Consider the following 22280-nt stretch of genomic DNA (forward strand, 5'->3'; position numbering starts at 1 on the left):
AGGCCAATTCGAGAGTGACAGTCCCTTCCACACTGAAGACAAATGCAGTCTGTCCCCTGTCCAGCTCCCTGATTTTGCTACGCCAATCGAGCAAAGACTTAGAACCAGTAACTGCTACTTCCCATGTTATTTCGACACTGTATGTGAAGCTGGAGTGTCCTCTGCAGAGCACAAAGCCTGGGTAAAATAATATGGAGGATAGGCTGCTACCCAAGTAGCAAATCCTCCCTGTCCACGTCACTGAAATACGGTGGTGCCTCGCTTAACCAGCGCACCGTTTAACAACGAATCCGCATAGCGACACGTTTTTTGCGATTGCTAATGCGATCGCATTGCGATGTTTTAATAGGGAAAACATCGCATTGCGATGATCGGTAAGCATTTCGCTTACCGATCTTCGCATTGCAATGTTTTGGGAACAGCTGATTGGCAGTTCCAAAATGGCTGCCGGGTCAACAAAATGGCCGCCCACAGCGTTTTCACGCCCTGCCCTCGCTTATCAGGCGGCAAAAATGTCCTGATGCGTAAAACCTTGGAAGTCAAAGAAGGTTTACTTTCTTTTTCACATGATGGTATGTCCAACTGAGATTTTCTTACCCCCATCTTCCACAGGCAGCAAGTATACATTATGGCTTCTATGTACTGTATATTCTAGTGTTTATTTGATGCAGCAAAAATGTTTGTATGTGTTAGGTAGTTGTGTGTCTGAACATACAAAATCAACTTTAATCGGACTGTTTGCTAATTTATCGCAGGTGTTTCCACGGTGGTGCCCTTCAGATGGGTCAGTTACAATTCCTGTAACTCCCAAAATCTAGTGGCTATGATGCGAACTAGAGTCTTACTTGGGAAAGTTAGTACCTGTGGCTTTTCAACTTTTGGGCAGATGTTTTTCCCAGTTCTGTTCCCTAGATCCTTTAAATGGAAGTGCTGGGAAATAACTATTCGACTTCTCATGTGTCATTGGTAATAACGGTGGTAAAATAATTTGTGTTTTAAAGGGCCAGTCTGTGAGTTTATAATCTGGTTCAATGACTTGTACTGTTTGCTTTCGAAGCCTTCAAAAATAAGATTTTCAGGAAGGCCAGTGTATTCCTGGTACTCTCTCAAGTAAATCATACTTGTACAGCAGGCATCATATGTTTCCTAAATATAGCCAGAACTGATTTTTAATTTATGTAATTGCTTAAGCTTGACAAAGAGCCAGCTCTGATAAGCGTGCATTTATATTACATGCTGCAGCTAGGGAGAACTTCCTTTACTTGTGATTATAAATATTGAAAAGCAAATAAGTACAACAATGTCAGATGTCAAAATAGCAGATGTCAAAATGAAATCCATCCTGTGTAAGGCAGCGAATGTGAAAATTATTATGAACATCCTTTTGCAGAAAAAAACCCTAAAAATTTAGTAAGTGACTGGCAGCTACTTTTAATGAATGAATCTTTTTAAACTGCCATTTGAAATGTTGGCTTCTGCCACTCTGAAGATTGTTCCAGGCTTCCTTACCAGTTTGTTTGTTTTTTTAATATGTATATCATAAGATAACCGCAGTAAAAGATGTAGAGAGCAATGAAGCTTGAGTAAATGTAAGCACTAGAAGGCATAGGTTTAATATAGTTTCTGGATTGTTGCTGATAACTTTTTCAAAATAGACCCTTGAAGAAATAACAAAACTCTCTTCAAAGGTAAAATAGTAACTGTGTTCTTAAGCTGAACTAAAGTATAAGAAATAGTTTACTTTTAGTTGCTCTTGAAAAGTTGTAAACACAATAAATAAATAAATAAATAAAAGTAATCTCAAAGGCTTTCATGGCCGGGATCTGATGGTTGATGTAGGTTTTTCGAGCTGTCTGGCCATGTTCTGGAGGTTTTTCTTCCTAACGTTTCGCCAGTCTCTGTGGCCGGCATCTTCAGAGGACAGGAGTCAGAACTCTGTGCACCTGAGAGTGAGGGCAAATTGCAGAAATAAAGGAAAATACAAAGTGTCATTTCCTTCAGAGATATAGATCAAATATTTTTATTATAACTAGAAAATACCTTAGGTTAACATTCGTAGCCATATTTGACTTTGCATACACACACTCACAAATGCACGCACACGTACAAGAGCAAGTGCCAATCCAATGTGGCACCTCCCTCCTATATTCCTCACCCCATCAGCACCAGCTTTGTTTCACCTTCTTCAGGCCCTATTGTAGTAGAGCACGAAAATTCAGAGCAGAACTTGAAAATATATCTTTTGGACTACATGATCCAGAATCCCTCAGCCAGAGTAGTTACTGAACATGCTACCCAGGGGATTCTGAGAGCTGGAGTCTGAGGAAGTAATTTTGCCAGTCTCTGCTTCCTAATGACTGGGAATTGAATACATCCATTTCCTGTGCACATTTGCTGAAGTGTAACACCCAAATCGAAAATCTGAATAATATGGCAGCCATAAAACTGAGTGAGTTTGGATGTCGGAAGAAGAGCTACAAAGAGATGTGAGTGAGTAGGGAAAAACTTGTCTTAACGGCCAATATTTCTATATCGCCTTTTAAAAAAGACGAATGCAGGATCCTTGCTAGGCCAGACCAAAGCTCCTTGAAGCTCAGCATTCTGTCCCCAACATCTGCCGGCCATTTGTTTACAAGATGTTCACAGGCAGGATAGGGCAGCAACCCGCCTCTGTTGCTTTCCCCAGCAATATCCCAGTGGAAATCTATGGAATACATGCCAGTGAACTGGGAAACTGAGTTTTGATATCATTACTGATAGCTGTCAATATTCTGATCCCACATGCTTCTATTTAAGTCCTTTTTCAGGTTGTTGGCCCTTCCTATACCTTTTTAGCTGCTCATTTATGTATTTGTGAATGTGGAGTACTTTTGTTTTAAGAGGGTTGTAGGAAGCACTGATTGGGCAACAGTGAGAGTAAAAAATGATCTTCTCGTCATAGGCTTTGGCCTACTAGTAGTTCTGGTCACAGGGTATATATATGTTGAACAATGCCCTGTTTGGACCCAGCGTTGAGGACTTGAGTCACGGAACTCATTTTCAAATCACACCTAAGTCGCACTGGTGATGCGACTCTGGCTTGACTGATATTTCCTTTTCAATGACTCCAATGCGACTCGTGGCGTAGAACCCACTCACCCGATCCCTTTTTCCTGAGGGAGGGAAAAGCTTGTTTTTAATAGGGACTAAAACTCTGGACTTGGCACCAAAGATACGGAGGTGAACTTGAGACCTGCTCGCATTCCTGTTGGGATCATATATATGAGTCTTGGTGTTTGACTCTAGAAGTCATGGATATGCTGAAATTGAACTGTCTGAGGCATAAGCAACAGACATTACAGGGAGATGCTGCCTTTGCTTGCAGTTACAGTCAGCACTCACCAGATGGAGCAGGGCTGGAGAAACTGCAGGCTTTGGGATGTGTGGGTCTGCAACTCCCACCAAGTGGGGCTGATGGGAGCTGTAGGTTAAATAAGTTGAAAGACCAAAAGCTTTCCCACCCTTGAAACAGATAACCCAACTGGTCCAAGCCACTCCTAATTTGCCTTTATCTTCAGTCAACTGCAGTCTAGAGAGAAATGAGCTTCATGTGGCCTGCAGATCACCTGCAACTCTTAAGCCATTTTTGCAGTTCCAGGGCTCCTCAACCTATATTTTTTATAGCTGCCAACATTTGATGGAGTGGCTCCCAGCCGCATTCCGGGCTTTGTTGCCGTTCTGCACCGTTTATTCCACTTTAAACTGTTTTGTGAAGAATTAGCGCTTGCTACTCTTCTGTCAGTCCAAAAATACATTTTTTTCACCATAATTGTGTTAATTAAATGAGGAAAATTCAATCAGAGTATTTATTTACATTTCAGTTTAGAAGTTGGGAAATCATAGCCCTATGATTCTCTAATGCCTAAAGAGTCAGTAACCATCAAGACAAGTAATAGAGAATAATAAGCAGTTAGAAATTAAAATAGAAATACACACTCTAATGGAAACTTCCTCATCTAATTCAGATATGGCTATGAAATTGTATTTTTTGAAGGAAAGAGAAGAGTAAGCAATATTTCTTCCTTTAACTTAAAATAAAATGAAATAAACATCACAGAGCTACTGAAAAGCTCAGACAGCAGCTAGGAGTTCACACTGCTGAATTTTTTTGTGGATTATGCTTCCCCTCACATTTCCACACAGAGAAGGAAATTGTTTTTATGCCTTTCTTGGTCCTGTTATTTAAGTTATAGCTGATTAAGTGAGGTTTGTTTGATTTTTAATATTCTGGCTTTAATTCAGTGGAAAGAGATGCACTCAAATAACAACTGGCTGTGCAGATGATTTTATCAGGAAAATTCTTGGGCCGTGATTTCATGAAGTAAGACCCATAACAAGAGATGGGTTGCACCTCACAGTGGTTGGAAATAAAAGTGTTTGCTAAGAGTCTTGGGAACCTGGTCATGAGGGCTTTAAACTGGATCTTGAAGAAAAGGGAGATGATAATTCAGAGGACAGGAGGGTACGAAATATCAGTGATGCACCAGAAACTGGAGGAGTAGAACCGGAATCTACCAATGGACAGGAAGGACAACAAGGAAGCAGTTCAAGGTGGTCACCCATGGTTTCAGATGTCTCTCTATCAATAAATAACATGTGAGAAACAACATGAGGTCGAACTCTTAACAGAGAAAAGCAGCTATAATTTAATATAATTTAATTTAACCAAAACCTGGTTGCAATAATGACTAGAGTGTAGCAACTGAAGGATATAACTTTTTCAGAAGGAATATAGACTGATGAGAAAGAAAGTACCATTATACAGAAAAGACACGAATACCTATAGGAAGGTCCATGACTTGGAGCATAGCTGGCTGGTAGAGAGCATTTTGGTAAAAAGGAAAGGGGAAGTCCAGCATCATCACGATGTGCATTCATTCCAGACCTCCAAACCAGACTACACACTTGGATGATGCCCTCCTAGATCAGATTATCAAATATTTGAAGAAGAGAGATGTAGTAGCAGTGGGAGATTTCTGCCACTCTGATACCAGGATTCCTTGCTTTGCCGACAACAGCTTCTTCTTAAAGGCTGAAGAAGTGAGAAAAGGATTCAATAACCTTGATCTGCTCGTCACCAACAGGGGAGAATTGGTCAACAATATGGAAGCAGTGGACATGTCCTCCTCGGATAGGTGATACAGAGGAAGGTCGGAACTGGCATAATATGACATGCATTCTGGATTTTAAGAAGACTTATTTCTGGAAGCTTAAGGAAATAGTGAGATCTCATGCCTAGAAATACTTTTAAAAATGGAAATTTGTTAGAGGTGGTTGTGAACACACAGTCCCATGGCATACAAGAAGGGAAACTGTGAGGCGTCTAAAGAAACCAGGGTATCTGCACATGCTGCTTTCAGCTGAAATGCGATTTGAAATAACATATATAGGAGATGAAAAGAGGAACGAATTAACAAGGAGAAGTGCAGACAAGTACAGTGGGGTCTTGACTTAAGAACGGCTTGAGTTAAGAACATTTTGACTTAAGAACCACTCTCATAGGAAAATATTGACTTGACTTAAGTACTTAGATTTGAGTTAAGAACTGAAAAAAAAACCACGTGGGAGGCAGGGAAAGTGCAAAATTTGAACTTTCAGTTAACTGTTGGCCAGTGAAAAGGGTGCCTGTCTGCTTCCTCACTCCTCCCAGCGTTTAGAGAGTGGATTGGGAGACAGTCTTCAGACTGCCTGGTACTGCCTGGACTGTCTTTTCCCTGCCTTCCCTGAACCTTTCTTGACCTAAGGAAAAAAGAAACAAAATATCCCCCTCTAGTGGTTGAAGGCGGAATAGCAGCTTCCCATTAGTTTCTATGGACGGAAAAGAGCAGATACGGATCAAATGGTTTTCAATGCATTCCTATGGGAAATGCAGATTTGACTTGAGAACTTTTTGACTTGAGAACCGCCTTCCAATACGGATTAAGTTCTCAAGTCAAGACCCCACTGTAACAAATTCATCGGCTAAAGCTCAGAATAAGCTCTGGCTTGCAAGACAGATTTTAAAAAAACAACAGAAGTATTTTCAGCTGTGCTCAAACCAAGTAGTAGAAGAATGAGGAAATATTCACTCCACTGCGTGGAAAGAATGAAGAAATGTTAAACAAAGTGACAAAGAGAAGGAAGGCCAACTCAGTATCTGCTCCCTGTCTTCTGACAAAAGAAAAACAGTACTTGGTCATGTGGGAAGTGGAATAAAGAAGGCAATGAATGAGGGGAACTGTTGTCCAAGGTGGGTAGAGAAGTGGTATGAAAAGACGCAGCTTCTTTGAATGAATTCAGGACTCCAGGGCCAAATGAGCTACATCTGAAGGTAGTAAAGGAACTTGCAAATTTGATCTCGGAGTTCCTGCCAGTAAATACTGAAAATTCTTAGGGAGCAGTCTTTTCTCAGAAGACCAGGGGTGAGCAAATGTTATTCCCATCATCACACAAAAAAAAAAAAAGTGAGGGAAGGAGGATCAGGGCAACTACTGATCAGTGAGCCTGACATTAATACCAGGAAAGGTTCTAGAACGAGTAATTAAATAGTTGGTCTATAAACACATAAAAAAGAATAGTGTGTCAGTCCCATCATATTTTTTCCATCTAACTATTTTTTGTTATTGCCAAATCCTTTTATATTTAAGATTGAATATTATTCTGTCAAAGGAGTTGCAACAAAGATTATCAGGACATTACTAGAAAATAAAAATCCTTATTTCTCTGTAGCTGTTGCTAAATTTGTTGCTGTTATTCAGTTCTCCAAGATAATTGAATCGCCTTATGCTATTTAAATATTTTGGCTTTTGCTGCTCAGGAGCTTTTCATCAGCTTCTAAGGGAGGGAAAGAGAGAATACGGTGGTTCCTAAAGAACCATTATGGGTTTCTCAAAAACAAGTTACACAACTAATCTTATCTGTTTTGGCTATTCCTAATATATATAGAAGTACTTGATAGATTGAGGAAAGCTGCAAAGGTTGTGTATCTTGATTTAAGCATAGCTTTTGACAAGTTCCTTTACAATATTCTTGGTCAAATTTGGGCTAGAGGATACTACTACAGTAGAACCCCCTCTCTGTGGGATCACTATCTGCTGATTGAAAATCATCCTCTGTATATATAAGGCACTATTTACTGCCTGAAAATAATAAATAAATAAACCCAGAAATATGTATTTATATATATATCCAAGGCGTGTTTACCAGAACTGGCCACTAAAGGGTGCCAGAGACCATAGTATGTATAGGGTTCACTATTTCCACATTTTTCGCCATTCATGGGGCAGGGGCTTAGAACCGATCCCCAACAGATATTGGGGGCCTGCTGTGTTGGGTGGATCTGTAGCTGCTTGAAAGACTGTACCTAAAGAATGCTCAGCAATGATGCCTCATAATTCTGCTGTGAAGTGACAACTGGGATGCCTCCAGGCTCTTCTCTGCACTTGGTGTGGTTCAACATCTTCATGAATAACAGAGTAGAACAGATGCTTGTCAAATGTGAGGATGCCACCAAAGCTGGAGGGTAGTTAAAATTTCAGAGGATGCAGGCAGGATTCGGGCAGATCTTAACAGATGGTAGAACTCAGCTGAAAAGAACAAAATTGGTTTCATCTATACAGATGATTTTAAAAAAATAATACATAGAACATTCTACAGTTAGACAGAAAAAAATATGGTGCAAGAACATAGGATGAGTGATATCAGGCTTGGCAGTAATACATGTGAAGATGATCTTAAGAGTCTTAATAGACCACAAAATATACCTGAGTCAACTATGTGATGCAGTCGCATACATGTTAATATTTCCAGACGGAAGACCCCAATTAATAGATTCAAGTTACAAGGAAGTTGGTTTTGAGGAGCTATTACAGAGGACCTCCTCGCAGTAAGAGCAGTTTGATCATGGAATGGATTGCCTTTGACAGGTGGTGGGTCCATTGAATCCGTGGGGATTTGGTGAACTAACTCCTCCATACGTTCTTTAGATTCAAATGGACTTACTCTGGCAGTGACTCAATTGACTAGTGACTAAAGGAGACCCATTTGAATCAGTGGAATTACAGAGGAGTTGACTCATCCAATTCCCACTGGCACGGTAGATCTATTCTAGTATGACTGAGTATGCTAGCAACCAGATTTCATTAGTGACTCTGAGGAAGCACTGCAACAGTTTCCTTTTTACACACACACACACACGCACGCACACACGCACACACACACACACACACACACACACACACACACACACACACACACACACACACACCAACAGGAAGCAAGCCAGAGAAAACTGATGGTGCAGTTAAATAGCTCCAAAGCCCTTCTCGGGGGTAGGGAGAAAGCAAAATCTGAAAGTACGCAGATTTGAGTTGTGCAGTCCAAAAACATGGAAGTTCCAATCTCCAAGAGAAGAGCTTTGATACATAGATGGGTAGGGAGAACTGTTAGGAAGAACAACACTAGTGGCAAATGCATAATCTTACAAAATTGGAAGTCCAAGAGCACCCTGAGTATCAGCTGCCCAACTAAAACCTCCTAACACGGGCAACCCATAAGAAGATGCTTCATTCCACATGCCACCAACACCCCCCCCCGAAAGCCATATTTCACCCCATTTGGCAAAGTTTTCTAAAACAGTACAAAAATAAGAAAGCTGTGCCTGTAATAGCTGTGTGGTAGTGGATAGAGGGATGGACTAGGGCTCTGGAGACCAGAGTTCAAAATCATACTCAATCGTGGAAGCTCACTGGGGGAGTGGAATTGTTAAAACCACTCCTTTAAATGTCTCACTTACTTTGAAAGCCCTATTAGGGTCGCTGTGAGTCGGTTCCAACTTGATGGCACATAATAACAATAATAGCTGCTGAACACAGCACCATGCAAGACAGACCAATGAACAACAATACCAAGGGTGGGCAGCATTTGGCCCAAGCCCCACCACAAAATAGATCAGCTCTCTAGCCACCCCTTTCCTCCACTGTTCTATTTTTCCTCCTCTATGTCCATGCTTCTCTCCCTTTGTTTCCCTCTCTTTAAAAAAAAAATGAACCGTAAGAAGCAATTTTCAATAAGTGAAAACATATCACTGGAAAACATGAGGAAAACGTTGTTGGGGTAGGTGGATGGTAAGGGAGAAAATAAGGAGTGCTAATTAAGCTTGACAATCCAAACAAACTCTTGATAAAAAAAAACATTAAAACCCACAACTTTTCGTCTAGATAATGTGGTGTTTAAATAAAACTAAAAACAGCAGTGTACATGTGAACATGACAACATATTTCTTCTATGAAAGCATTGTATGAAATGGTTGAAAAGGTCTGGGTGGGAAATGATTGAAGCAGGTCAGGATTGAAATGTGATGTCAATCCATGGACCAACAATAACTTGAGTTAAAATAGAAAATACAGTTATTGTGTTTTTGAAGACATATTCCCACAGATGGTGAAAGGTGCCCTTTAGTTGTAGCATGTGATTTTTCCTGACTTCTTATGTTGCGCTTGCTTGAGCCTTGAGATCTGATCGCTGACTGGATGATGTCTGATTTTTGAGGCTCCTCTCTGTGGAGAAACTCCATTGTGAAAGGGAAATGCAGCCTTCCCCTCAGCCAGAAAACCTTGCTTGAACCCCTTTGACTGGTCAAGTATCCCTTTCTACAGCAACCACAGTGCCTTGCAGAAAGAGCCACTCCAGAAGGGGCTGAAAAGGAAATAATCTTTCCTCTCTCTGCTCCCCTTTCAGGAGACAGATGTGTTTTGCCTGTATTTATAGGCATGGTTTAATCCTCATTTTTCAGGATTGAAGAGCTACATTGGTTATTCAGTGGTTTGGGACTGGGATTCCTTGCATGTTACGTCTTGTATAATATTCTGTTCAATAAACTACACTGGATTCCACAGAAGACAGAATATAAATACTTTATATGGATATTTGTTCCTGAGGTTTACCAATACTTTAAAAACAATCTGTGTTTTCTACACTAAATTGTCCTTATCATTAAAATGCTAATTAAATTGTAAACATCTGTTCCATTCAAAATTGTAATGAACACTGGCAGCCGATTCTTTCTTGTGCCAGTGTTCTTTCTTGCTGGGGTCCAATTTGCATACAAATTTGATTGGGCATTGGTGTAAATGGGCCTGACCTTTAGAGGAAATGTTGGCGGGGTTCTGTTTTTGATGTGATGGTTCTTGATGGAAGGGAATATAGCCAGCCCCTCTGGTTATGTTTAACCTGCTGGTATTGTCAGGAATGTTTAGGGAGAGAAAGAGGGAAACACTGTTTTGACAGTGCCCTCAGAGTAGAAGGAACGAGAAGAAGGTTAATATATATTTGCAGGGGGGGGTGTGTGTGTGTGTGTGTGTGTGTGTGTGTGTGTGTGTGTGTGTGTGTGTGTGTGTGTGTGTGTGTGTGTGTGTGTGTGTGTGTGTGTGTGTGTGTGTGTGTGTGTGTGTGTGTGTCTCTCTCTCTCTCTCTTCTAAAGCTACAATCCTGTACAGATTTCCCTCTGTATAAATCCCATTAGACATGGAGGAGGGGGGACTTGTGGGAATGAACATACATAGGACCATGCTCTAAAATAAAGCAACACGCCTACAACCAGCAACATGACTGTTGATCCTACGTTGCAGCCTCCTCCCTCCCTAGCTCTTCTCGCAAAGGATCCATTACCCATCAGCCAGCTCCAGCTGAAACCTTCAAAGTCTCTCCCACTCCTTCTGTCTCTGCACACTTCTTGGAGTAACTAATGTTGCTCCCCCTCCCCCTGAATGAAAACTCTCTTGGGTATTGTTATTTCCAGAGCTGATGTCCTTCAGGAACACTCCCCCTTTCTGTTAACCCTTTGCCCTGTTGATGGATAACACTTAGCCAAATTGCTGTATGGTTCAGGACAGCTTCACTCAAACATGTTTCCATATGCAGATGGATGATCGATAGCCATCAGGGATTCCTAACAGACTGTAACATTTGGTAACTGGAAGGAAGATGATGCCATTAAATCAAATATGTGAATAACATACTGGACTCTATGGAGCTAATAATTCAGAGTAAAAGCTATTAAAACTTCAGACATTTTCTGCAGTTTACTTTTCCTGATGATGTATTTTTCACTGCAGGCTTAAAGAGGATGATATTTGCATGTTAGAGTGCCTTTAGCATTCCCCCCTCCCCTTTTTTTCCTCCTTTCGTATTTATGAATACACTTGAATAAGCTCCTGACTTACAGATAATTAAGCACAACTGTCAATGTGCTTCTCAAGCTTATGCAAACTACCAGCACTGACTTACTTAAAAAGATTTTAAAGAAAGTTTTGCATTCAGTAAACAATGGGGGAGGAAAGGCAATAGTATTTAAGCACATTATCTGTCAGGGTAAATTCTTCTCAAAGTAGGAACATATTCAGCCAGGTGAGGATATTAAACAACGGTTTGTGATTATTCCATTTTCAACTTTGCAATCATCTTCAAAATGCTAGTCACCTCAGTGCTTGGAAGACATGGGTGTGGACTCCGGAACAACTGCCCATACCACCAGGACCCAAACAAGTTTATTAATGGCAGAACAATCATCATACCTGTCTCAGAGATGGTTTAATTAACAATGGGTATTTTTAATGTATTTTTAAATTGTAGTCATATTGAACAAACCTGGACTTTTATTTTTAGCAGCCCTGGAGTGAGGTCATGGTGACTGAAATAAGATGCTGTATTATTTTCTTTTCCATGTTGTTGTTGTTTAGTCGTTAAGTCGTGTCCAACTGTGATTGGGTTCTTTTGAAACAAATGGCAGTTCCTCACATTTGGTGGGAAGAACAGGCTGAGACCGAATTAAAGGATTCTCACTTTCTATTTTATTAACACCCAGAGTATCAGCTATAATGCCAACAGGGTAAAAAAAAGACAAATCTGATAAATGTCCATAACTAGTCAACGCAGACCTTTTTTTCAACAATACAGTGGACCTTCGATTTACAGATGGCCCTACTTGCAGACTTTTCGAGTTACAGACTTCTCTGGCCACAAAATTTAGTTTCGACTTGCAGCAGGAGAATCGACCTACAGATCGGGGGAAAAAATGGAATAAAAACGGCTGGTTATGGATTAATCAGTTTTCAATGTAGGTCAATGGAGCCTCGACCTTTCGATCTGCAGCCACCGTTCCAAAACGGATTAATTCCGTAAGTCGAGGGTCCACTGTTGTCCATTCACTACGGGGCTGGACCAAACCGTTCACGATTGGTAATCTTGCGCAGGGGAGCATTCCTCATCGTGCATACCATCCCACAGCACGGGTGACGTGGCCAGTCTCCTTCCTTCAATGGGGTGTTGTATGCTGGATCGGGGCGTATCACCTTTCTCCCACATCCTTGACCATGTGAAAACACTATCACAGTCCATTCCTGGGTTTCGTAGACCATTTCTTCTTCCCTTGGAACTTCTGGATTTGGAAGTAAGCCTCCACTTTCAGATTGGGAAATTCTTTAAGTCGGTCACATGCTTTCTCATACCTCTGATTACCTTTCTCAGATTCTACTTCTGTCTTGCTCCCTCACCTCTCTTTCTCCACTACTCTGCTCCCGAACCTCCTTTCTCCCCTTCTTTTATGTCCTCCTCCCAAAGAGAGAGTTTTAACTCCTTCCTTCTCCCTCCTCCACTAAGCAGAATTCTATGTTCTTCTTCCCTTCCCCTAACACTCCTGTCATTCCTTTTATGTCACCCTTTTTGATATCTTTTTCCTCTTTTGCTGGTCTCGCTGATGAGGATAGCACACTTGTCTCCTGTTCTCCTTCACACCGACTATTCGTGACCCCATGGACCAGAGCACACCAGGCCCTCCTGTCTTCCACTGCCTCCTGGAGTTGGGTCAAATTCATGTTGTTAGTTTCAATTACACTGTCTAGCCATCTCGTCCTTTGTCGTCTCCTTCTCTTCTTGCCCTCACACTTTTGCAACATCAGGGTCTTTTCTCTTCTCATGAGAGGGCCAAAGTATTGGAGCCTCAGCTTCAGGATCTGTCCTTCCAGTGAGCACTCAGGGCTGATTTCCTTCAAAATGGATAGACTTGATTTCCTTGCAGTCTAGGGGACTCTCAAGAGTCTCCTCCAGCACCACAATTCAAAAGCATCAATTCTTTGGCAGTCAGCCTTCTTTATGGTCCAGCTCTCACTTCCATACATCGCTGTTGGAAAAACCATAGCTTTGACTATGCAGAGCTTTGTTGGCCAGGTGATGTCTCTGCTTTTTAAGATGCTGTCTGGGTTTGTCATCACTTTCCTCCCAAGAAGCAGGTGTCTTTTAATTTCGTGGCTGCTGTCACCATCTGCAGTGATCATGGAGCCCAAGAAGGTAAAATCTGTCACTGCCTCCATATTTTCTATTTGCCAGGAGGTGATGGGACCAGTGGCCATGGTCTTAGTTTTTTTGATGTTGAGCTTCAGGCCCTTTTTTGTACTCAATTCCTCCTCACTTTTTGGCATCAGAGTGGTATCATCTGCATATCTGATTTTCCATGTTCACAACATATTCAGGATCTTACCCACACTGGAATCTCTAGAGATGTGGCCCTATCCTTCCCCTACCATTCTTTCCCTGAGATGGATGGCAGTTTCCAAAAAGGGGGTGGGCATGCACATTCTGAGGGCTGATGCATGGCATCAATGAGTAATTAGAACACAAAGCACTGGAGTCAAATATTACAATGGGAGTGTCTTGTTGCTGTACCTATTGAAATGTCCTTGCACAGTCTGTGGAGGAGAATCTCTGAGTTTTTGCGATGTGTGAAGCAATTGTACCAAGGGGATGGTGCCTCTTGTCTCCTTACCAGTCAAGTTTTGCTGGCCCTGAAGAATGCAAGGTTGTGTGCCTCTAGCAAAGAACAGCAGGACTACTCATTTCAACTCTGATTTCCAGTTCTTCTTCTTCTCTCTTTTTCCATTGATCACCAAGTTGCAAGCATATGTGTTCGGTATGAGGCCTTTCTATATAGCTTGGCAAGCCATGGGAGCCTGGGAAGAAGCTCATGGGACTCCATTGGAAAGTTATTTTTTGGGCTACAGCTCTCAGAATGCCCGAGCCCACATGGGGACTGGCCTTGCAGACTGGGGGGAATCCTGAGACTTGTCATGGGAATATATTTTCCCCATCTTCGAAAGGGCATGGCCTTTTCATTTTGTTTTATAGAGAGCAAAAAGAGTACTGGCTGTGAGCTGGCTCTTCAGTTCATAATAATGATGACATGGTGCTTTAACGTTCTCTGTGAGGAAGGGGGTGGGGAAGCATGCCTTTGAGGTGCGAGGAATGTGGTTGCAGACTGATGGAAGGCGAATCACTTCACTCTGAAAACTCAGGAGCTTTGGCATAATGAGGGAAGGCAAATTACTGCTCATTAATATAAGAATTATAGAGAAATATGGAGAGGAGCATTCAGCAACAGATTACCAGATGAGACTAATGGGAGTTGGGGCCGTATTGATGAGCCGAGTGAAGAAGATAATAAACCGTGTGGTCTGAACTTTTTTTTAAAAAAGTGGGGGAGGTGGATTATGAAGCTGTTTGCTTGCCAAATAATATAACTGATTCATTGACTGGGGTTGTGAGAGAGCAGATAGTGAATTTGGTAGCTATTTTGCTGGAGCTTGAAGGCTACATAATGTTAGCCTAATGGCTTTATGACACCGCTATGATAAATATAAATGCTTTTAATAAAACCTACGTATGTTTTCATGTACTTGATTTTAGTAATTAATAAAATCCTCAGTTAAATGTTTAATTAATTGATATTATCTAGAGGAATCACATGGCATCCATTAACTACAGAACATTATGCAGTATGTACTTGCTAAGCAGCTCGCTCTTTCTGAATGGAAGTTTTTACCTCTTGGTTTCTTGTTGAAGAATGCTCTCCTTCTCATAGAAGTGCTTAAGATTTTAAGATTTTCATTAGCTGCATGGGGGGGGGCACACTTTTTTGAGCTTTCTGTAGAAAATCCTAAGTTATGTCAGAGACTGAGGTTGCCTTGTTAGATAGTTCAGCTTATAATTTGGGGGTGGGGTTGGAGGAGGGCATGGATGCTCCCTCAGTGTCATGGATGTACTTACTTGTGGTTTATGGTTAAGCCATATGCAGTTTACCACTGGATGCCTTTTAAGATACTGTACTTGCTAGAATGGGTTCAGGATAGAGAAATGTACATGATACATCCATTCTGACTATGGAAACTTGTACATCAAGATGTCAGGGATAGCCTGGTGAACAGTGCATATAGCCATGACATAAAATTGATAAATCAAATGTTCTGTGTTTCCTCTTTTATTTGTGGTCCAAAAGTGGCAAGGCTGAGCATCAGTGAGGCACTGAGGATGTATTTGATACTTGTTAAAATATTGTTGAACTTTATCCATACAACAATGTTGTTGTTCTTGAAATGCCAAGAACAACTGGATACTACACAACATGTTTATTTATATTAGATTTATGTTCTGCTTTCTCCCAAAAATGTTTGGTTCATGATATCTTGCAATAATACTGAGTAATACAGTCACATATAAAATACAAATTAAATGGAAACATTAAGAATTTAAAGCACAATTCAAATCACACATCAGTAAACGAAATAGCACTTATCATTTGCAAGTCCCTTCTCCTCCCACAAGTGAATTTAGTTGCCAAAGACCTGCTTCAGCAAGATGTTTCTTTGCCAGCAAAAGGACAATAAGAAACTGGAGGCAGTAAAAGAAGAGACACAGGAATAAAACTACAGAAAGAAGCATAGAGTTTTGACAAGCAACAAAGAACTAGAAAAATTGTGAAGAAGTACTGAAAAGATTCAGTAATTGTACTTCGGAAGACCAGGAGGCATTAGAAGAAAGGTTAGGTCTTCAGTCATTGGTGGTATTTAGGCTTTCATGATCACTCACATCTAAAAAAAGGAGCAGGTCGGGAAACGGGAGATAAGAGCCAGACAATGAATACATTTGAAGATATGTAATAATCTTAAACTTGATGAGAATTGGAAATACTGTACAAGCCAGCAGAGAGAAATCCAAAGTACTGAAATATGGTCATATATGCATGCATAAAAATAAGAAACCTTACAGAAAGTACAAGAGAAATTGACTTACCATAAGAACAGACAATAGACAGAAGAACGAGGTTGTAAGCATTTGTTAATTGAAAATGCTGAGGCATCCTTCAGCCTCGAGAGACTTTGGTAACGTGCTCTGAATAAAGGATTTGAAACAGTGTCTAGTGTGGCTGAGAAGGCCAATTCGAGAGTGACAATCCCTTCCACACTGAAGAAAAATACAATCTGTCCCCTGTCCAGCTCCCTGATTTTGCTGGTTTCGGGACTGCCTCTTTGCCTCGGCCTGCGACAAGGGTCTCTTCAAAATGGGAGAGGCCATGATGCACCGCCTGCCTCCCGGCTGAACACTCAGATGTCAAGGTTTCCCATCTGTTGAGGTCCATTCCTAAGGCCTTCAAATCCTGCTGTCAGATATCCTTGTATCGCAGCTGTAGTCTCCCTCTGGGGCGCTTTCCCTACACCAATTCTCTATACAGGAGATCTTTTGAAATCCGACCATCAACCATTCTCACGACATGCCCAAGCCAACGTAGACGTCGCTGTTTCAGTAATGTATACATGCTAAAAATTCCAGCTCGGTCTAGGACTACTCTATTTGGACCTTTTTCCTGCCAGGCGATGCCAAAAATGTGTCAGGGGTAATGCATATGGAAGGTACTGTATTCAGCTTCCTCTCCTGCTGTGCACAAAGGGTCCAGGACTCACTGCAATACAGGAGTGTGCTCGGGACACAGGCTCTATAGACCTGGATCTTGGTATATGCTGTGAGCTTCTTATTAAGCCATACTCTCTTTGTGAGTCTAGAGAACATGGTAACTGCTTTTCCAATGCGTTTATCTAGCTCAACATCTAGGGAGAGAGTGTCAGAGATCGTTGAGCCAAGGTACACAAAGTCATGAACAACCTCCAATTCTTGTGTGGAGATGGTAATAGAGGGAGGTGAGTCCATACCCTGGCCGATGACTTGTGTTCTCTTCATACTGATCGTTAATCCAAAGTCTTGGCAAGCCTTGCTAGAATGATTCATGAGTTGTTGGAAGTCCTCAGCAGAATGGGCAACAACAGCTGCATCATCGACGAAGTAGGTCACACATGCATTTCAGCTAAACTTTGGTCTTCGCTCTCAAGATTAAAGAGCTAGTCTGGAGATATACACTTTCTCTTGCTGATCCAAAACCGTGCTTCAGCATGACACCATCGAAAATGATGAAAGAGAAATATTTAAAAAAATACTGCCAGGCTCTTTTATTTGTAGAAGAACAAAACTTGGGAAATCAGAACTAAACAAAAGCAATAAGAAGAAATGAAACAAAATGAGGTACTCTTCTTAAGGTGCAACTTGCCAAAATGAGCAGGGTGCCACAAGGAATTACAAAAAGAGTAGGTGGAAATTTAATTTTTATTAACAAAAAATTAAAATTGCAATAGCGATCTAAAAATCAAATGTTGTCAAATACAGTACATGATAATTTAATCTGAAGCAGTGGTTCCCAACCTTGAATGTCCAGATATTCTTGCACTGCAACTCCCAGAAATCCTGGTGGTGAAGGCCTCTGGGAGTTTTAGTCCAAGAATATCTGGGGGACCTTAAGTTTGGGAACCACTGACCTAGAGGATTAAAATAGTGAACAAGAAGCAGAAGGTCTAAGAGAAACTGTAGGAGCTCTACATGTTAAGGGACTCTAGTACAGTGGTGCCTCGCATTACGACGTTAATTCGTTCCAGCAAAATCGCTGTAGAACGAAAACGTCGTAATGCGAAAAGAAAAAAACCACTGAAATGCATTAAAACCCATTTAATGCGTTCCAGAGGGCTGTAAACTCACCGTCCAGCGAATATCCTCCATAGGGTGGCCATTTTCGCTGCCTGTGCAGTGAGGAATCCATCCCAGAAAACAGTGGGGGACCATTTTGTTTACCCGGTGGCCATTTTGAAACTGCCGATCAGCTATTGGAAAATCGTTGTTTTGTGAAGAATCGGTTCCTGAAGCAGGGAACTGATCATCACAAAGCGAAATCCCCCCATAGGAAACATTATTTTGCGATCACAAAAAGTTCATCATAATGCGCTTTTGTCGTTAAACGGGGCAATCGTAAAGTGAGGCACCACTGTACATAAGGGAAAAATAAAGAAGACATGTTAAGGAGTAACAGCTGCAGTAGCCAGAAGAAGCATTTTAAAAAATCCTAATGTTAAGAGAATAGGACCACTTTCTAGTAGTTTAGTAGCAAAGAAGTAACAGTAGTTAGCCACAAAGGAAGAAATAAAAAAAATACATTTTCTGCCGTCTATATTTTCCACTCACCCACTTACTGTGTTGTGAAGTAAAGTATGAGTACGAACTGTAACTAACTTGAAATTGTTCTGAATAAGGGCAAGGAGTTGAGATGGATTAGCTAACTAGGTGATACCCCATAGTTACGCACCAGCAGAAATCTAATTCTTCCCATATGCTCTGCGCCATGCTTATTATGAAATAGGCACTATTACTGTTTCCCCAGACAATAAACACAGGATGGTACACATCTAGGAGTAATGGTTTGCATCTGAGAGGAGTTGTGGCCAGTGAGGAGTGAAACCCTGAAAAGGGTTGAATGTAGGACGTTGCTAGTTGAAGAAGCATCAAGGCTTGACTGGAGTCAAAAGAGGTGTCCAATATTATGAACCAATGCCATTCATCCAGGTTTTCTGCAATCTCGTGTATTGTGTTTTCAGATAGTACAAAAGGTCCTGGCATCTTCAGTCACGTTCCCGTGTACCATGTATCCTTATGCACTTCTACCTGCAGCTTCCGGTGGAACTTACTGTACCTCACGTCATGCCCATCTTCATAAAATTCACACATAGTGGATCAACTGCAACACTGCTTTCCAAGCTGGACATGTTTTATAGTTTTGTTACAACGTGCTGCTTCTCTGTACTGAGATGTCTCTAAATGTGTCAGTAGAACAGCTACATTTATCTGGTGTAAATATCCTATCTCTGAGAGGCACTTATAAATACAACAGCACCAAATTATGGACAGGCAAAATCTAAACCGCCCTTTGGTGGCTAGAAAGCATTTCCTTCTGTTTTAGTTCAGTATAAGATTCTGTAGGCAGTGATCACCTAAGACGCCAATGAACAGTGGAAGCATCGCAGTCTTAGAGGTGTTCATCCATAGTACTCCGGTTAGGCACAGCACTCTTTGTATAACAGGCCTTTGTTATAGTTGTCAATGCAGTTTAGGCGCTAGACATCATTTGTGCAGAATCTGAACACTTCTGATGATGTAGACTATGTGAGTGGGTAAAATGTGGCCCAGTTTTCAAAGGACCCTAATAACCCCAATTGAAAAAAGGTGCAAAATGCTATTTTGCCATGTAATGTTTTTTTTTTAACCTTCCAAGCATTCTCATAAAATGGTGATCTGGAAACCAGAAATGCCTCCCCCCCCCTTATATTTCTTGAAAATCCAGGGATCTGGTGTGGGGCAGAACATTGGTCCCAGGACTCCACATTTTCCCGCCTTGGGTGTAAGCATCCTCTGTGCTCTCCTGTGAAAGCAATAATTTCAGAATTGCATTCATTCTTGCTCTGGATTCTTAATTCAAACAGGATGCATTGGTGGAAGATGGTGGTTTGCCTGCAATGTCTATGAAAGTTTTATTTCCAATTTTATTTCCTTCCGCAGGTGGTACGTGCCATACTGCAACACTCCCCACCCTCGTCCGAACACCTGCACTCGTGATGCAGCCCCCTTTGGATGGCAAGCCGTATGTGTCCTTCCCAATGGATGGCAGCTCGACTGTTGGACTCTTCCCCAATTTTAACACTGTAAGTAGTAAAGGTTGCCCTTTTTTCTCCATTACTTCTTTGCTTTCTTTGCTATGCACAGCGAAGGACACTCCACCGTGTTCTTGTTGATGAGGGACCACTGATTTCACAAGAAAATTGTCCTTGTGGTCACTGCCGGTTTCTGTGGAGCTGGGCATTTTAGCCATCGTGTTGCTTAGTTTTGTGTCGCTTCTCGCTAATACAAAGTGCTTTCTCTGTGTAGTGGATTTTGTGCTCTATTAACCAAGCATAACTGTAATAGAAGCCTCTTTTACAAAGTATTGGCTGAACTCTAGTAGTAAATCACAACTAGAATAGGCCCATTGAATTAATGGAACTTACGCAGATGTTGAATCACACTAAATCCCCACTGATTCAAGGGACCCAACTCTAGGTCCCTTGAATTTCAGCTGTTGTGTGATTCCAGAGCTAGGAAGTAAAATGTTACAAGTAACATGATTATCTATACTGTGTTACTATGGGAAGTAACAGGAGTATAGCAATGGTTCTGTTTTTAAAAGATGCAACACGCAACAACATTGTTAGTTATCTCCCATGTGCTTTCCTTGTATGTGAACGTACTACAAAATGTTTGGGGGACATTTGAAAGAGATTCAGATTTTCCTACTTTTGTAGGTATAGAGGGTTGTTCTTTAAAAGAAAGGAAAAGCAATAAGCAATGTAATTAGTTACTTAAAATGTAATTCTAACAGTCGAAGGTTATGTTATGAAAATTTCCAAATGATATGCAATGCTACAAATGTGAAAAACCTATAATAAAAATCTATTGCATCTCATGAGGCCAAGCTATGTCCAACCCCTTCCTTATTGTTTGCAAACCCACTTTTTTGGCATCTCTCTAGATGGCACCCATTCACTCTCTTGATGCCACCTATTCACACTTTTCCTGCATATCTCTTTATGCTACTTTTGCCGAAACCAGTTTGGGTGTTCTGCCTTGTTAGGCAGCTGCTATTAAATACAGTAGTTGTTTTATATTCCCTCTCTGTTTGCATTGACGCTCTAGGTCTTGGTCAGTGAAGAAAGAGAACATTCTTGTTTTTCCTTCCAGCATGCAGTCTGTGTTCATGATAATCTGAATTGCTGTGCCATGTATTCTAGTGTCACATTGGTGATCGGCTTTGTGAGTAGGGCAGGTGGTGCAACCAAATGTGGGAGGTTGAAGTGGGGGGAGGAAGTGAATAGATGAGTTTCCAATTCTATGATTCTCTGGTTTTATATCTATCTCTTGGTTATCTTTCTAATGACAGTGTAGTCAGTTTGTATATGTTTCAGTGCAGAATTTTACAATGTTGCAAAACAATACATACAGTACTAGAGCTTGCCAGCAGTGTTTTGGGAAAAGTGGGTCTATGGTAAGAAGCCCTTTCCCTCCTCCCTAAAACCCGTCATGTTCATCTGTTTAACAAACAACACTATATAAGTCTTGGTTCAAATGTGTCCTACTTATCTTAAGCATATCCATTCTCCAATTTCTTCTGACATGTTTCTCTCCCATCAGCAGGCTTCATTTTAAGGATGGAAATTCTGCCTCTTCCTGCAGGAATTTCCCCTTGCTCTTCCTGACCATTTGAATTCCCTCTCCAATCTCTCAATTGCTTCATCAGTCTTCATCTCCATCAAGTGCTGGAAGATTATTTTTTTACTTATTTATCATATTGCTCACTTTCCACTACAAACCAGGAGGCAAGAATTACCTTTCCTAATCTCTGCAAAGCACCCAGCCTCTTTCTGGAAGTTTAATAAATTAAGAGGAGGGTGCAAAAGAGACACAAGCATACAATCAGAGTAATCACAGGGTTAATACTGACTTGTGTATAGCATGTCAGTCTGAAGGAGAGCAGTTCTTTTTCCTCTCCTGGGGTCTTGACTTGAGAACTTAATCCGTATTGGAAGGCGGTTCTCAAGTCAAAAAGTCTGTAAGTCAAGTCTCCATTGACCTACAGTGCATTGAAAACCGATTAATCCCGTAACAGGCCGTTTTTGTTCCATTTTGGGTTTTTTCTGGTCTGTAAGTCAATTCTCAGTCTGCAAGTCAAACCTAAATTTTGCAGCCAGAGAAGTCTGTAACTCAAAAAGTCTGTAAGTCAAGCCGTCTGTAAGTCATGGGTCCACTGTAAATGATCAAGCATCCTTCTAAGCTGGGCATACATGTGTGCATGTGAGTCTCTGCCTCCCTGTACACAGCTCTCTTCCTCCTCCATGCAGCAATCACGTTTAACTCCTTCGGTTTCAGTTGCAAAGGAACCCAGCACACGGGGGTGGTGGTGGTGGCGGCATCATGCACGGACACAGGGTCAAAGTCGTGAGAGAGAGAGACGGAGCCTGGGTGGGGCTGAAAAT

The 22280-nt window shown here is 41.3% G+C and overlaps 1 protein-coding gene and 1 long non-coding RNA gene across 14 annotated transcripts in view; one reads left to right on the plus strand and one right to left on the minus strand.

Moving 5' to 3' along the window:
• Window positions 1–22280, plus strand: part of ZNF385B (zinc finger protein 385B) — a 302949-nt gene that overhangs the window by 158287 nt on the left and 122382 nt on the right. For all 13 annotated transcript variants that reach the window (XM_078393837.1, XM_072980833.2, XM_072980858.2 and 10 more), the window contains one exon: window positions 19774–19916. In XM_078393837.1, coding sequence (XP_078249963.1) covers window positions 19774–19916 — 143 coding nt within the window. The remainder of the gene's footprint in view (window positions 1–19773; window positions 19917–22280) is intronic.
• LOC144589365 (uncharacterized) lies at window positions 1736–10191 on the minus strand. The gene is made up of 2 exons (XR_013545455.1): window positions 7382–10191; window positions 1736–1943 (listed from the first exon to the last, which is right to left on the minus strand). It is a non-coding gene; the product is annotated as an uncharacterized LOC144589365 (long non-coding RNA).

The sequence above is a fragment of the Pogona vitticeps genome, chromosome 1, assembly GCF_051106095.1.
Source record: "Pogona vitticeps strain Pit_001003342236 chromosome 1, PviZW2.1, whole genome shotgun sequence".
Lineage (NCBI taxonomy): Eukaryota > Metazoa > Chordata > Lepidosauria > Squamata > Agamidae > Pogona > Pogona vitticeps.